This window comes from Oryzias latipes, chromosome 22 (assembly GCF_002234675.1).
Source record: "Oryzias latipes chromosome 22, ASM223467v1".
In the NCBI taxonomy this organism is placed as follows: Eukaryota; Metazoa; Chordata; class Actinopteri; order Beloniformes; family Adrianichthyidae; genus Oryzias; species Oryzias latipes.
In genome coordinates this window covers 13,313,922-13,330,766 of record NC_019880.2, presented here as the reverse complement: position 1 = coordinate 13,330,766, position 16,845 = coordinate 13,313,922, and the positions used below count along the sequence as shown (strand labels likewise).

Genomic DNA, 16,845 nt, shown 5'->3' with positions numbered 1-16,845 from the left:
ATGTTGCTTCACCATCTGCATTTGCACTTTCCATCAAATGCAACTTTTGAGTTTAGTCCTCCCAAAATATTCAAAATCTCGGCTTATTATCGCCTTCTTTGACATTTTAAGGATCCCCAGACTAAATCAACAAGGAAATTAATGATTAATAAATTACGCATTACTAACTTTTTTTTTCTTTGAAAAACGAAAGTTCTTTCACCTTTAAAATGTTAAAGCATATTTAATGCCATCATTTAAATTGAGATTGCAAGAGCGCCCATTGTTCAAGCACAATAAATTGCTGCCCCTCCTTCCAAAACGTCACTGCTTGTAGCTATAAAGTCTGACTGAGGGCTCAGCGCAGAGCGTGTCTGAGGTCGGACTACAGGGAGATAACGGAGCCACACGGACCCCAGAAAGCGCAAGTGGATGGGGAGGGAACCCTCGTGGAATAGAGACAAGTTCACCACGGCGCAGAGATTGAAATAAAGCTAAAGAGGAGAGATGCTTGAATGACACAAGGGGTAATGAAGAGTGTAATTGAGAGTTTTGATGGAGAACTGAGAATATTTTCCAAAATGGTACGGATTTGCGCCCAAGCAATTGCCCATTTTGCAAAGATGACATAGCGCATGAGAAAATGGGATTTCTTCAGGAACAGAACTCACTCACGACTTGAATTTAAAATATATATATTAAAAAGGATTCAATAACAATTGGAATTAGATTTTTTTTCTTATTGCAATTTTATTTCTCTACGTTTACTTGATCGGTTTTGAGTGAATGCAATATGAATCTGGGCAAAGCTCTCCTGCTTTTCCTCCTTTGCAACTGTGTCACAATGACTTTCTCACTGTCCACTTGCACCACTGTGGATATCGACAACATCAGGAAAAAGAGAATGGAGGCGGTGCGCGGACAGATTCTGAGTAAACTCCGGATGACCAGCCCGCCTCAGACAGCGGGGCCGACCCAGGTACCCTTTCAGGTTCTGGCCCTTTATAACAGCACCAAGGAGCTCATTGAGGAGCTCGGAAGAGACCGGCAGCAGAGTTGCGGACAGGATAGCACAGAGACTGAGTACTACGCCAAAGAGATTTACAAGTTCAACATGATCAATATTTCACCTGAAAACAGTGAGTTTTCTCTCTATTCTGAGTCTTTAAAGAATGATTGAGCAATGTCACTTGAGTTGCAAATTGTGTTGGGATGTGTCAGCAAGTGGCCACATTTTAGATGGATTCAAATAAAACAAAGGGTCTTGTCATGCTTTGCAAAGATTGTTATTGTGATGATAGGATGGCACAGCATTTATGCACAGTGAGCAGGGATGCATGGCGCAAAGAAGAGAGCAAAGTAAACAGCCTAATTGGTATGAGCACCATACATACTTTACACTGAAGCCATGGGAACTCCAGCCTGACGCATTCCTAAGTGAGGAAAATTCTCAGGCTCTTAGGTGTAGTATTTATTGCCAACTCTAATACCTCATTTCCATTTTCTAGCTGTGTTCGGTATTTTTCATCCACTCTTAGTCACCTCTCCCCCCCTCCAACTATTTCTTCGGAATAGCTCCCTGTTATGATCTAATTCCCTGCTCCATCCATATTGGTATTTCCTGTATAAAATATGTCCCATTGATTGTTCCATAAATCAGAAGCTCACGGAGACCAGGGTTCTCAAGAGACGGGTTGTTTTTAAGTGGAGCAGTTGGGCCCGAGCCCATTGGCGGTCAGAGGTCAGAGAGTGTGCGGCAGCAGCCGCTTTTAAAAATCAACAGGTGTTTATGCTGTGACACTGAGCAGAACCTCAGCATACAGTAATCCCTGAATCGAATCCATTTCAGGGGTCCCACAAAGTGCTTTTGACATTCAAAATACACAGCTTCGGGTTTATCCGCTGGTCAGAGGTAGCCAGAGCTCCCAAAACAAACAGAGGTCTATGGAGTGGGATCAGGGATGGCCAGGTGCCCAGGAAACATCATTCTGTAGGTCATACTAAAGGTGATAATAAAAGACACAAACCTGATTCATTACTGGCAACACTTTCTTCCCATCAGCTTATAATCAAGGAAGATATTACTCAAATTTACAGAAGGTTCCAGAAACCCATCCATTAAAGCCTGTCCCTCTCTTTCCATTATGTAATTTTAAGTGGAGCTAGGCATGTTGCAGTATGCAGGAACATAATGTCTCTCACCTTGATAATTTTGCAGTGTACTTCATTTTCTTTCTTGATGGATATAATGAGTTTTACATGCGCTGCTTTTGGAAGGTTGTTTGGGAATGTGGTCAAGTTTTGCTCTTGTTTTTTTTTTTTTTCTCTTTTTTCTCCAGGAACAGTTAAGAAGTTAAACAGAACCTTTTCTCGCATGCTTTCATGCACCACTTGCTCCAGACTACTATGCTAGACATTACTACAAATGGAAATCAATGCATTTGCCATCTAGGAGCAGACAAAGCTGAATTTAGACATGGCAGCAGTTTGGAGCTCAGCGTGTCCCGCTGCAGAAAGGAGACGGCCGTATATTTCAGCCTGTGGTAGGATGCTGACTTACTTGCCTTGCAAATTGCATCATGCCGTTTCAGTGAAATTTCAGGCCAATCTTTTGACACTGAGGTGAGTTAGTAAAAAATGAGTAGCGGTGCTGAAGACAGCAGGGTTTCTGATATATGGGATAGTAGAAGGGTGATGTCATCTGTACAAACAGAGACGGCGGTCTCTCTTTTGGTCCCAGAGCAACAGCATCGCTCCAAAAAAACTCCCACGTGTTCACAAGGTTTTTCTTCCCAATACAAGTTGGGGGGTTTTTCATACATAATCTCATCTGCAGTCCCAGCATAGTCTGTTAAACCAAATAAAATGTTGTAAGTCAACTTGTAGATTCTTAAATGGAAATTTTGTCTTTTTTTGAATTTCTTGAAGTTTAAGTGAATAGCAGAATTCAGGTTTCAAAGAAAAACACTTTTTTTAGCTTTAAGAGATCTGGAGCCCACATTATGTAGACACCTGCCAATTTATGCTTTCATCCATCCATCCATCCATCCCTTTTCTTAACTCGTTATATCCCTTTCGGGGTCACAGGGCTGTCAGAGCCTAACAGGTCACCAGCATGTCACAGGGCCACACAATCACTCCCACTTCCAGTCACACCTACAGGCAATTAAATGAAATCAGTCAACCTATGAAGCATGTTTTTGGACTGGGGGAGAATATGGCCAAAAGTGGTGATTTCTGGGACCATTTACCTCTATGAGGATCCACCTGTGGGTGTCAGAGTGGCAGGTGTGGATCTATTCCGCGCCATGACACTTTATGAGAATCTTTTCTGTAAAATATTGAAAAACATTTAAGAGCAGCTCAAATGGGAGTGCTTGATTTTAAAAAGAGTTTTTTATTTATAATTCTAAGATCCAACTAGTTGTTTAGAAAATACACTTATTTAAAGAATATGAACTCATTAAATCAATAAATCACTCATCTCAGATGGATAGCTTTCTAGCTCATTGTGGTTGGATACTCCCTTGGATTTTATTTCTAAACAGATTATGGAATAGAAATTAGACCCTAAAATCTTAAATCTGAGCTTCCTCCAAGATTTTCCAGACTCATTTTGGGTTCAGCATCCTGACGCCCAGCCTGAAGCCATAATCTATAAATGACAGGGGTAAAAAATGATTGAATTTATTGAATTTTAATTATAATCCCAATCCCCTCCACTCACCCAACATGGAACAAATTATCTTTCAGACCCTTGGCAAAATAATCTCTAATGCAAAATCCCCCTAAAACCATTGCAGTGGGAAAAAATGAAGTCACCCAAAAGGAAACCAAAGACTTGATTAGAATTTTAAATCTTTCCTCCAAGTGGGGCTTTCCACCTTCTGTGGAGGAGGCTCAGTGAAGGAAAGGGGAGATGCAGATATTGAGGGGAGAAAAAAAACCTTTCAAGGTCCCTCCTCTCTTATTGTGTACAAAAGTGGACAGATGTGTGGCCGGGAAGAGGCACTAAAACAGTCACCCATAAATAAAGAAAGTTGGATGACATTACTATGTTGCGCAGCAAGACATTTAATGAGGATGATGCAGAAAAAGCTCCTTCTTTGCACCAAACAGGAGCAACTTCTAAGTTTTTCTTTTTCCACAACTGTCTGAGGTGCAAATTGGCTCAAGGTGCTGTGCGCCAATCAGCCACCAGCAAATCTCAGGCTCAGTAATAAAGCTTAACCTTGAGGTAATAAATTAGCCAAGGCTTGGCTGTAAATGACTGTTTCCAGTGGGCTCATAAAAGGTTTGCTATGTGCTTGTTTTGCTCAACGCTGCATGTGCTTTGCCTGTTATAATAATAAACTCCTCAGTGATATAATGGTACAAAAAATCCAAGGGGTTTTAAATTTAACAGAAAGCTTTGGAGACTGAATCCTGGCGCGACCAATTACTTTGTTAATTCTGTGTAAAATCATGCGAATACATGATGCCAAACATACTTTCAGTGGCTTTAGATGGTTTTCTTGCGGTTAATCTCTGATTTCAACTGCTGTCTGGACCCTGGGAGCACCTGTTGGGCACAAACACTGATATGAGGAAGAGGATGAATCATCTTTACTACCACATGGTCCGTTTGCTTCTCATTCAGTGATCTCAACTTGTGCCTCACGCAAGTGCCTATACTTGGCAATGATGGCTTCCTTACGTGGGCTGTAAATGGTTAAACCTTTCAAATCTAAATTTTCTTTGAAGGACATGTAAATGCTTTGATCCCCTCCTTATCTGCAGACGACCTCTCCTACTGCCCTAAGGGCATCACCTCCAAGATATTTCGCTTCAACGTGTCAATCATGGAGAAGAACGCCACCAACTTGTTCCGAGCTGAATTCCGGGCCCTGCGGATCCCCAACTCCAGCGCCAAGCGTACCGAGCAGAGGATTGAGCTCTACCAGGTGTGTGAACTGACCGATCATTTGCACTGTTTGCACGGGCGGGGGGGGGTGTCAGTAGTTATGAGCTCAACTTCTCTCCAAAGGCCTACGTAGGTCAGTGAAAAGGACGAAAACATTTATATTAGGGTGTCCAACTCCCTCTCTCCTCTTTTCATGTGGTAATCATTATTCCATCTGCTTATAGACCACTGGATTCTACATCAGGACAAATATATGAGTTGGTGCTGCCATATGTTGGAAACTCGGCATTACCGTTCTGCAGATTTGTCTTTTAAGCAGTCGGACTCAACACAATTGCTCAGAAAGCTTTTTATACTTGTCTGCACATACATGTGCTTATGGTCAATTCTGAAGCATGCATCTGGTTGGTGTCTGCATACGAGGTGGCAAGAATAGTCTATTCTCTGGTTCCCCATTAATCTCCCGTGAGAGACTAGGAGTAACGATCAGGTTCCAGCACTTCCTGCCAGGGAGACAAGCGTCTCCGGACTGCATACCGCCTGTGAGGCAAGGCTCTGGCCAGCACTGAATACAGACTGTCAGGCCTTCGAGATTTTTTCCAGGGGCCTAGGAGAAGATAGAGGCAGGGTCACCCACCGGTGGGAGTAAATGGAGCCGATCGCGCACCCCCACACTCTTGGGGCTAGAGCTGATTGGCAGACGGGCTGACGCTGGCAAATCCCGCAGCCACTCATTCCCACAGGAAGACAGATTAGATGCCGACATGTTCAGGAACCTGATTATCCATAGCACTGCTGCGAGGGCCAAGGACTCAAACCCACCACCCAAACACATGCTTCTCACCATAGATAAACACCTTTGTCAGGAGAGGTGCTGGGTCAGATAGGACTGTCTGAAACCCTCTTGTGCATTCTCCTTCCTCTCAGTTTTACCGTTTATTTATGGTATTGACATGACATGTTTCAGATACTTTCTGAACCCTAAGACGATGAATGTTAGAGGTTGGAGTCAACGTTTGAACGGCAGAGGTGAAGGACAGCCAGCTTTTCATTGGCAGGAGGGTAACGCACAGGCATTAACTTGCAAAATGGGGATATCAACACAGGGAGTCACTTTTTCCATGAAGAGTAGACATTTGGCCCAAGGCATCCTGGAGAGTCTGGCTCAGACAGACAGCCTTGGTTCTGCGAGCGTGTGTGTGTGAGAAAATAAAGTTTATGCAGCTGGGTCACATTTCCATCTTTCTGCACAGATCCTGCAAAAAGACGACCCCAAAGCCAAACAGCGCTACATTGGGGGCAAGAACGTCCCGACCAAAGGGACACCTGAGTGGATCTCCTTTGATGTGACAGAGACAGTGAGGGAATGGCTCATGTACCGACGTGAGTGAGATGCCTCAAAAGTTCCTTTCTTTGCACCAAATTTTGACAGAAAAGAAGAGCTGAATGTAGAAATGGACGGATGAAGCAGAGGGGAAAAATATTCTTGATCATTCTGCTCTTGGTGTCGCTGCAGAAACCAACCTGGGCCTGGAGATCAGCGTGCACTGTCCCTGCCACACCTTCAGGCCCAATGGAGATATCATCGAAAACACCAATGAGGTGCTCGAGGTCAAGTTTAAAGGTAAGACCAAAGGGGTGAAGTGGATTCGTTTCACCTTTTTTTAGTTTTAGAACAAAACTGTTGAACTATTCTTGAAAAAAGAGTTTCAATTTGGCTTAAAGTTAATTATTTATAGGGAAATCTAAATAGATTAAAATGTTGAAGAGGGCATCCAGTAGTATTTTTAAGAATTATGCTTCCTACACACTGAAAAAAAGCGTTATATCAGAAAGTACACTGCAAAAACTGAAAGTTAAGAAATTAATAAGACCCTTTGAGAAATAATTCTGTCTTGCTAAAGAAAGAATCTTATTAGGAATTTCTTTTAATAGCGAAATAATTGTAGTTTAGTGACAATATTTGTCTTTCTTAGAGTAACAATCCTTGGTAAGACCATTTTTTCTTATCCCAATGGGAGATTTCGTTTTTGCATAAAGAAAATTGTTCACATTTTAAGAATTTTTGACATATTTTAGGTGGCCTGTTCTTACAGTGTGTTTGATGGATTTTAAAGAACAAATGTTTAGTTTTTGTGTTTTGACTAAATGCACAGTCGTGTCCAAATTAGGCTCAAACATTAAGAACTACTCAAGTGGCACCTTTTCACGTATATATTCTCACTAAAGTGTCTGCATATTCATAATAAACAGTATTTTTCGGATAATACTCGGATAAAACTTCAACCCCTTTTCACAGGATCTAGTGTCTCCTCTATCTGGTAGCAGCTTAAAATGTTGCCACAGAATAAGTAGCATTTAATCATAGAATATTTGACACAATTAATCGTTTAAACATTATAATCTACACACATTTTTTAAAAGTACCTGCAAGCTATGCATGAAGAAACAACGCCGTGCGAGATGCACCTGCATATCAGACTATTTCAAACTGAGATTGAAAAAAGCCAAATTCCTTATCAAAAGAATTCATATTAATGTAGTTTTAACAATGCTGCTTTGCTCTGTCTGCTACTGTAAACATCTGCAACAAATCCTGAGAGACTCCTTTATTTTTTCTTCAATCGCAAATCAATCACAGCATTGAGAACATTGAAATGGAAACTGGCCTGATCAGTCTGAGCTGCTCATTCCTGTCAATGCCAAAACAAACTGGAACTCTGGTATTCTGGAAATGTGTTTCATGATGATGCTGGTAAATGATGAAAGGCCGGGAATATTAATAGTATGTTATTTTTAGATTCTTTTGCTTCTCCCCCCTTTTATTTAATCTTTTTGCTTTGCAGACATTTGTCATGCACCAAAATGCTTCTATATAGCACAGTCAATGGGAAAACACCCAAAAAGCATTTGAGCCCCTCTTTCAACACTGCATCTGAGTTTCAAAGCAGTTTGTTGAGGGTTTGACTACGCACTCTTCCATTCGGATGTTTTGAGATTTCCTTTTAAGTGTCGTCCCGTCTGCACGGTCAGACTGTGGGGGCCAAGTCTGTGTTTGGTCAGGATTCGACGCCACTTTGATCTATTATTCTCAAAAGAAAAGAAATGCCCCGCCAGCTCCTTTTCACAATCAAGCGCCACATAACGATTATGTTTGTTTAACTTGAGTTTGAATTGTCCAATGTTCAAGATAGTCATCTCTGTTCTGTTTGAAACTTAAGATTTTTCTTTCCAAGTAGTTTTTGTTAAGTTTTCTTGGACACATTTTTTATCCATAATTTTTTACTTTTTTATTGATCTTCCTTGATGCCCATTGATGCAAATACACATCAAACCTTATCAGCTCCAAATTTACCTTAATCTAGCATCTACATGAAAGCAAAAAAAGTGATTTTTTTTCCCTATAGCTTAAAATAAATACAGGCATTAAGGGGTAAGAAAACCTAGAAACCTAATCCCCACTATGTTGGTTTCAGTGGCTTTAGTCTTCATAGACGTTTTGTTAATGTCAGATTCTTTATTGTTCATTTTTTATGAGGTTTAAAAAAACTTCAAAGCAAACACATCATCACTAAATAGGACAGTGGAGATTTTTTTTTAGTTTTTATTAAAGGTTATGGCTTTTGTGTCTAAGACAAAGACACACACTCATGCATAGAGCATGGGAATACAATTGATCTGGTATCTCACTTAGCCCTGGGGCCCCTGGGCCTTCAGTCCTGGGAACACTCCTGACTGGCCTGGCCACAAGGAATGTGCTGCAATGGCGCTCAGCCGTTTGGCCACAAATTAAAGAGGGCCATACACATTTACCAGCATTTCTCCTGAGATATCAACTGCTTTAGCTATCAGGCGCAGATTGGATGAGCAGACATGAACCGAGAGGAAAGACGAGGAGAGAAGCTGGAAAGAGCTGTGTTAAATATGGAGAGGGATGAAAAGTGAGCCCGAAATGACTGAAGCTGTGCCTGTGGATAATCCTAATGTGAAAAATGACCACAGTCAGGCTCCAAGCTATCTTTAACGTTCCCGTAAAATGTTTCCCTGCAGGTGTGGAGGCGGAGTATGACGATCTGAGCCGTCCCAAGAAGCAAAAGGAGCAACTGTACCCTCACCTCATCCTCATGATGCTGCCTCCACACAGGCTGGACGCCCACTCCTCCTCTCGAAGGCGCAAGAGGGCACTTGACACCAATTACTGCTTCAAGTAAGGTCCACTACTTTTGGACTATTGTTCATTGTCTTAAACCTTTTGAAATAAAACCCCAGCTTAACTGTAGACATTCCAGGCCTGGCCCGGCTCTAAAGTCGAACTTGAGACACCTGGCAGATGCAAAATTGTACTAAAGCATGAAAATTGGGGAGACAAATTTCAATATCAGCTCAAGTGTAACAAAAAAGAGGTCAAGAATGAAATGCGCATGGGCATGAAATGCAAACTACGAAGCACATTTACCCAGATAGGACAGACCATACAAGTTAGGATCTGTCCCAGCGCTAGAAGGGGGCACCACCTCTAACAGGCTGTCTCCTTAGCTTTCCATCTCCTCCTTCAGGGCAGCAGGCAGTACCAAATTCACCTGGGCTGATTCCAAGAGGGAAAATAAGGGCACACCTAAAATAGGAATTTCTGAACTTCTCACTCATCTATGAAACCATGGACAACACACGTATAGAAGTCTTAAAACTCTGCTTTCTTTCAAATTTTGAAGTTTTGCCTCTTTTATTTTCAGCAACTATGAGGAGAACTGCTGCGTACGACCACTATATATTAATTTCCGAAAGGATTTGGGTTGGAAGTGGATCCATCAGCCTGAAGGGTACTATGCGAACTTCTGCTCTGGTCCCTGTCCTTACCTCCGTAGTGCAGACACCACCCACAGCTCGGTGAGGAAAGAGTGGAGTCCATCCTTTAGATTCTTTGTTAAAAAGCAATTTCTCACAGTCCTCTCTGTGCCTTTTTTTTGCAGCTGCTGAGCCTCTACAACACGTTGAACCCTGAGGCGTCTGCCTCGCCCTGCTGTGTTCCTCAGGACTTGGAGCCCCTCACCATCTTGTACTACGTGGGTCGCTCCCCAAAAGTGGAGCAGCTCTCCAACATGGTCGTTAAGTCCTGCAAGTGCAGCTGAACTTCAGGGCTTCGAGCCCTGATGAGATAAAGGACGTGGAATGAGACGGCTCGCGGCACTACTCTGAGGCAGGTGGAAAAGTGGGGTACAGTTCTTCCAGACCCGCCCATCTCTTGTGAAACAAAAGTCCACCACTCTGCCCACAATTATTGGCAGCATTTACTAAGACTGATAGGACACCACTTCATCAAGAGTGCTGTAAAACCCTAAGCATTGCCTTTTGTCATCAGTATTACTGTTTTTTTTTTTATCTTCCTGTGTTTTGAAAACCCTGTAAAATCTCCCAAATAATGATAATCAAATCCTGTTTTTTTATGAAAAGAGGAACAATGATTGTTTTGCTATGACCAATCTGAAGGACCTAAAATAATCGTAACGGCGTCGGGACTGAGACCGCAGAAGACGCTCAGCATGTGTCAAAGAGCGGGATGAAGATGACCGGTTTGCTGAGAGCAAATGCAGAGGACACATTGGAAAAAATGTCCCAGCTGGAAGCTGTAAATGCCACAGCTCTAGACCGTCTAGGATTTAACGCTGTCAATAATAAATAAATAAATGAATGACAATAGGAGAAAAAAAAAGAAAACATGCTGGAAACCAATATGTCTTTCATTGTAGTATTTTGGTGGTTATGTTTACCTCTGTAGTACAACAGGATGGTGATTCCAGGGATTTTATTCAAGTGAAAGCCTTTCTGTTGTATGACACGTCTGTCACTAAGTGAACTCGATCACAAACTGTAAATGTTTTTATTACTCTTGGAAACACCCTCTTTTTTTAATTAAAAATACAAACAACTTAGTAGCTCTGTTCAGTTTTTAATGCTATTGGATAAAATCAATCCTCACATTTAAATAGTTTTAAAATGTTTATTTCAATTCCACTTGCTACGAAATAATTCCATTTCCATGCATGTACACAGTAAACAATCACTTTGTGGCGGGGGCTAGCTTAAAAGCACAACAACTGGTTATTTTATACTGCACCAACACCACAATATGTGTAAAAACATGTAAGGTAACGGTCTCCAGTTAATCGTGCATAAAATTCAAGTATTTTGGACAACATGAACAAATCCACAGATTTGTAAACACACCCTGAGAAAGCTCACTGTAAAGGCCTACTGGTCTGGTTTTAGCTAACATTACACCTTTGTACATGTAAGTAAAAGGATCATTTAAGTTCTGCTTTGAGCTACATACATTTAAAAAATGCATTTTAAGTGCATTGTATAAATAATGTTCATTTCTACATTAGTTCAGTTTGTTATACATTTGGTCCATTTGAGGAAACATTAAAAAAATCACACATATGGAGACTTTATTTTCTCTTAAATATTAAACTCTAGTTATTTACGAATGAACAGACAAAATCCATAAAAGTATCAGAATCATTGGAAAGTGGTGTACTGCACTTAGATTGACATTTTACTAACAAAAAGTGTTGAAAACCCATCAAAGGTCCTCTATTAGCTCTTCCCCATCTTTTACTTTTCTCTTTTTTTCAGGGAGGAGTGCCCTGGACTTGACATGCTTGTGCCTACACATAGAATCAAACACTAAATCCTGCAGTTAAATACCAACAGGGCTTGAAAAACCATCTGCTGAAGGCTATCTGTCAGTAAAATCTTGCTGTGGCATTAGTAGCATGGAGGGAATGGGGGCGGGCAGCTGTTGGGATGTAAACTGATTGTAGCCAAGGGGAATGAAAGGGGGGGGGGGGGGGGGGGGGGGCAGGAGGAGGTGTGCAACAAAATCCCAACCTGCGTCAAAGCTGGGCATTCCTGAGCTGGCAGACGACTTGCTCGCATGTCTGCGGCTACACGGAAGAGAAATTAATAGGTCCCCGCTCGATCTTTAGGATACTTTTATCTGTTGTCCTTTCCCAGAATACACTTCTTGTGTGAGATGCAGTTACATGCAGAGACACCTGTTGGGCCAGCAGAGTGGCATGACGCCCCCCGGATCTTTTTCTTGTCATCTGTGAGAAGACTCCTTGTCCTGGAGGAGCTTCCGGTAGAGACCTAAGAGACAAAAGGAAAACCCACAAAGATTGTTTGTCATAAAGGGTGTTCACAAATTCCTCCCAAATAGTTGTCTATTTGGAAAATTGTGGTGCTAACTAACATGTTTATCTCGTTTTATGACTGAGATGGCTACCAGTTGATCTGTTCAGATACCACGCTTGGTAGTTTTTTTGTATCACAGCTTCTTCCCTTCAAAGTCTCATCTTATCATCTGGAGTCCAGCCAAGCATTCAGCAGAAAAAGATCTGGCATGTTCAACCGGAACGACCATGCTTGTGTTCCTAAACACGGTTCCCTTTCATTCTCCCTCCACAAGCTTGTTTGTTTTGGTGCTCCTTTACGTTTTGAGGCCTGGATGAGCTGGAAACCAAAAACATTTCCCCGATAGCCACGTCTGTAACATCATTTCTATAAAACATTTTCTTTTTTTATGCTTAAAAATGAAGACAATGAGACACAAAACTCAAGCACGAATCAAACCTTTAGGACATAAATGTGAATACAATTACTTCAGTAATTCCAGACAGTTTCCCTGCAAACTATTTTGATACTTGCAAACATTTCAAACCTTTGTTTTTAGATATTCCAGATATTTCACCAGGTTTGGATTGTTTTAACTTCTCTTTGCTCTGCACCTATTAAAGGATTTCTCTAAATCAGCACTGTCAGTAATTTTTTGTCTCATTAAGGGCTAGGATATAAAGAAGGAAATTATTAATAATATTAGGTTAAAATCATTTAGCTCCAATCTCTTGACAATAGAAAAACAGGATTTTAGACTGAAAAAACTCAAATTGCTGTCATTTTTGGTCCAAATTCAATTATTTTTTTTTAAAGGTCTTTAAAAGTTGACAATTTCGACTGGGATTCATTCCTTTGTTGTCTCTTTTTTGCAGCATTTGCCCTTTTAATGGAATGTGATTCTACAACAATTTAAAGATGGAGTGCATAATCCATCTGAATGAGGGCGTCAGCTGGTTCATAGCCTCCTTTCCCAACAACGCCCCATACAGCCTCAGTTTGATAGCCTAAGCTATCCGTCCCAACATGATCAGACTCCCATTAAAGTGGCACAACTGCTGCATTCATTTCCCTCGCAGGCTTCAGCAATAAATCTCCACACAGTCACTAACTGAGTGGTCCCGAGAACTTCAATGAAACCTCAAGGGAAGCATTGTAAAACACATGTGGTGGATATAATCTAGTTTTGCGGTAGCTTTCAGTAGGTCCTCACGAGAGCCCCGCCCGGTTGTCATGTCAGGATTCAACACAGAGGAAGTAAGGGAAGGCTGAGGGCGGGGTCGGGCGCGTGAGCAGAGAAACTTTTTGCTTTTCAAGGGACAGGAGGAGAGCTTTATGAGCATCGAGAGGAAAAGATTAAGGGAGTGCGCAGGAGGGAGATAAAGGGCGAGTGTGATTAATGATGGGTGACAGCTGATCATAGAGAATGTTCTCCATTTGGACTCGCTCTAACTGCCTGTCAGAGTCGATCAGGGCAGCTTCAGTCATCCCGCTACAAAGGTACACTGAGCAGGCAGAAAGACCTGACGTACGGCCGTGCTTCACAAAGGCTGAGCACCCTTTTAACACCCCCCCCCCACACACACACACTTCAACTCAAGTAGGGCTGGGAGTCTGTGAAACTCTTGGAGTCCTCCTCTGAATGCATACTTTTGAACCATAGAAATATACTGTATAAATATATATCTTTTTGCCTCGTTGCAGAGATTTTGGAAACGTCTGAAGCCCGTCCCCACTTTGTACACCCAGAACAGTGGAAAATATGCACTCAGAAGGTGCTCCCAAAGGATCCAGTTTCAGTAATTGATTACTTTATAAGATGTCTGCTACACGAAGCCAGCATTCATAGCCGAGGGCTGATGGAAGAGGAAAAACAAAAATAAATATTCGTATTACAGAGAAATGCACAACATATATATGTGTGCTTCAGTTTTGCCTTGTGTTTGTTTAAGGAGGAAAGAAGCTTGATTTTTTGGCAACGTCATGAATAGGAGATCAGCGAATGTATAGAATGTCTGTGGAAAAAGATGGTAATCACGTAAACAGACGTGTGCATCGAGCTATATTATTGTTGTCATTTCAAAATGCACAGAATGGAAAAAAAAAACAAGACACTCTGTAAGCTGCATTTGTCCTGAGAGAAGCTTAAGCTGTCCCAGTGCTCTTTTAATTATGATTCTGTCTTTTTAGGTCCCAAACCTGTGTTTTTTTCTAGAACATAGTTTACTGCAGAGTGGCAGTTCATTAGAATTTTGCCTCTGAGTTGTGGGTGGGACCATTGGTGCAGAGCAATCCCACCCTCTCTTCCCCTCCTCGTTGCTGTGATCTCTGTTAACAGGCTCTCCCACTAGCTTACAGCCTCACCATAACATTATTGGTGCAACAAAAATGGCGAGCAATATTGGAGCTATCCAGCCGTCCAGTTTTGCGCCAGATGCCAGCTTGGACGAGGAAAATGAAGACGTACACGGAGCTTGTTGCCCGCCCAGCTTATTTTTTACATAACAAAGGCGATCTTTTTCAAACTGCATTTTTTTCTGCTCCTGGTTCGCAATGATTTGAACAAAAAAATTACCCAGAAATGCAACTTTGAGCTCAATCTTTTTCATATATGTCCTCCATCAGAAATTTAAATGCCACAAGAAGATGTTAAAACACCAAAACAAAATTTTTATCGATCGGGGTCAGTCTTTAAAGGATGGATGATGCGTGGTTACAGATGAAGGGGAATGGTCAACAGATAGGAATGCTTGAATAGTTCCCATCACTGGTTTTCATTAAAAAAAAGAAAGACAAGTTGTGCTCACTATCTTTCAGTAATATTTTAACTTGATTCTGACATGCACAGAACATATGATCAAACAGAAAATGACTCCGCAGATCCTTTGTTTTCTTTTGCACATGCAGCGCTCATGAATGATGGGACACTAAATTAAAAACACAGATTGCGAACCTTCTGTAAACCTTTCAAACCCTGCATGTGATTTAAATGCTTTAAGTGAAAACTTGTGTTTAAAAACTCACTCCAGTCAAAATTCTGTTTTTGGTGTTTTAGCATGTAGGATTTTCTCATGATGATGATGGGGGACATATATTACAACTGCATTCTGAGTTCTTTTTTTAATTGTTGTGTAGTTAACGGAGCAGAGGATAATATGCTATTTCAAAAGCCTATAGCTATGATGCAGCTGCTACAGTCGGTGGACCACAACCTCCCTGCTCTGCTCCATTTCGATGCATCCACCAGCAGAAAAATTATATCCATATAGGTCTATATTTTACTCGTCTGATCTGGCGTCTGGCTCACAACTGTATGGCTAGTTTAGCTTTAATATTGCTCACCATTTTTTTTGCGCCTGTAATGTTAGGTTGAGGTTGTGAGGGGATGTGAGCTAGAGGGAAAGAGTGTAAACAAAGGAATGATGGGAAATGAGTGCAGGCTTACAGACTTAGTTTTCCGACCAAAACTAATTGGTGAATTTCTAATAAATTAATGTTAAAGGCCTGTTCACACCGGGACGAATTTCGCCGGCGATTTTCGCCGACGTTTAACGCCTCGTGACTAAACAAAGGGCACCAATGAGAGTGTGCACACCGACGCGAAAAAACGCCAGGCGTTACACACCGGGACGAATATTCGCCAGGCGTTATTCGCCAGCGTTTTTCGCCACGTTTTTTGTGTTCACACCCAGGCGATTTTCGCTGACGATGAGTGGAGTGAACATGCAATTTCATTCCCTGACATTAGATGGCGCTTAATGTAAACAGAAATACTCCTGTACACAAGGTGGCGCTGCGCAACTTTACGCTTCTTAAAGTCGCTTTTCACTCAGAAGAAGAGAGCAAGTATTTACGCGCTTGTCAGAATCAAACAAAGAAAACATGAATATTTCAAGCACCAGTAGCTCCAACTGGTGCTTGGTTCGGGGATATTTTAGAATGTCCGTCATTATTTCTTCGCGGCTGTGTAGACGCTACTTGGCGTCTATCTTCTTCGCTGGTATGTGTGCTCAGCAAGGCAGTTTTGTGTTTGAGCGCCCCCAAGTTGTGTTTTACTGTAACTTCAGAAGCTCCAGACACGTGAGCAAAAGCGCCATTCTCATTGGTCGAGTAGATTTCGACGCGACGCGTCGAAAAAAAAAAACGAACCCGAGGCGTTTTTTTTTTTTGACGCTTTAACGCGTGGCGTTTTTTCGCGTCGGTGTGCACACTCTCGTTGGTGCCCTTTGTTTAGTCACGAGGCGTTAAACGTCGGCGAAAATCGCCGGCGAAATTCGTCCCGGTGTGAACAGGCCTTTACTCTGTGGAAACTATGTCCTAGAAAACAACAGGTGTTTTGATTTTGGCTAAAAACGTCAAAATTATAAATACAGGCCACAGTAGGAACGTTTTAGAAATCGTTCAAAAGGTGATTGGAGTGGGATTCTAAGAAAGATTAACCAAAAATACACCGAAATCAGTCTTTAATTGTTTTGTTGAAACAAACAAGCTAGAATAAATGAGCTAAATTTATGGCTGACTTAACAAACCTTATCCAAAAACTTTATTTACCAACAAGATTTTTCAGATTGTTGTATAAAACATCAACATATGCCTGTTTTCTATCATGGAAATTTCTGAAAATGTCAAAATCTTTTATTGTAGTTTTCATTTTTTATTTGGATTTGAGTCATTTTCCAGATTTCTGGATCTAGTTTACAGAATATGGACTCTCTAAAAACTTTCCATTTTTCTATCAAAATACCTATTCTTTCAGTGCTTGAACAATTATTCCTTTTTTTATTTTT

General features: G+C 41.4%; 2 protein-coding genes across 5 annotated transcripts in view; one reads left to right on the top strand and one right to left on the bottom strand.

Annotated features, from left to right (window-relative positions):
- The first annotated feature begins 353 nt into the window (after positions 1 to 353).
- On the top strand, positions 354 to 10,812 carry tgfb3 (transforming growth factor beta 3). The gene is made up of 7 exons (XM_004082330.2): positions 354 to 1,118; positions 4,759 to 4,922; positions 6,136 to 6,265; positions 6,399 to 6,506; positions 8,933 to 9,089; positions 9,616 to 9,769; positions 9,853 to 10,812. Exons 1-7 carry the CDS (start codon positions 773 to 775, stop codon positions 10,009 to 10,011), a joined length of 1,218 nt encoding a protein of 405 aa, XP_004082378.1. The 5' UTR covers positions 354 to 772; the 3' UTR covers positions 10,012 to 10,812.
- A 54-nt stretch (positions 10,813 to 10,866) lies between these two features.
- ttll5 (tubulin tyrosine ligase like 5) overlaps positions 10,867 to 16,845 on the bottom strand; it is a 53,476-nt gene continuing 47,497 nt past the window's right edge. For 2 of the 4 annotated variants that reach the window (XM_023951957.1, XM_023951958.1), the window contains one exon: positions 10,867 to 12,034. In XM_023951957.1, coding sequence (XP_023807725.1) covers positions 11,988 to 12,034 — 47 coding nt within the window. In that variant the 3' untranslated portion in view covers positions 10,867 to 11,987. The remainder of the gene's footprint in view (positions 12,035 to 16,845) is intronic. The other 2 variants (XR_002872676.1, XR_002872674.1) reach the window with 1 other exon arrangement.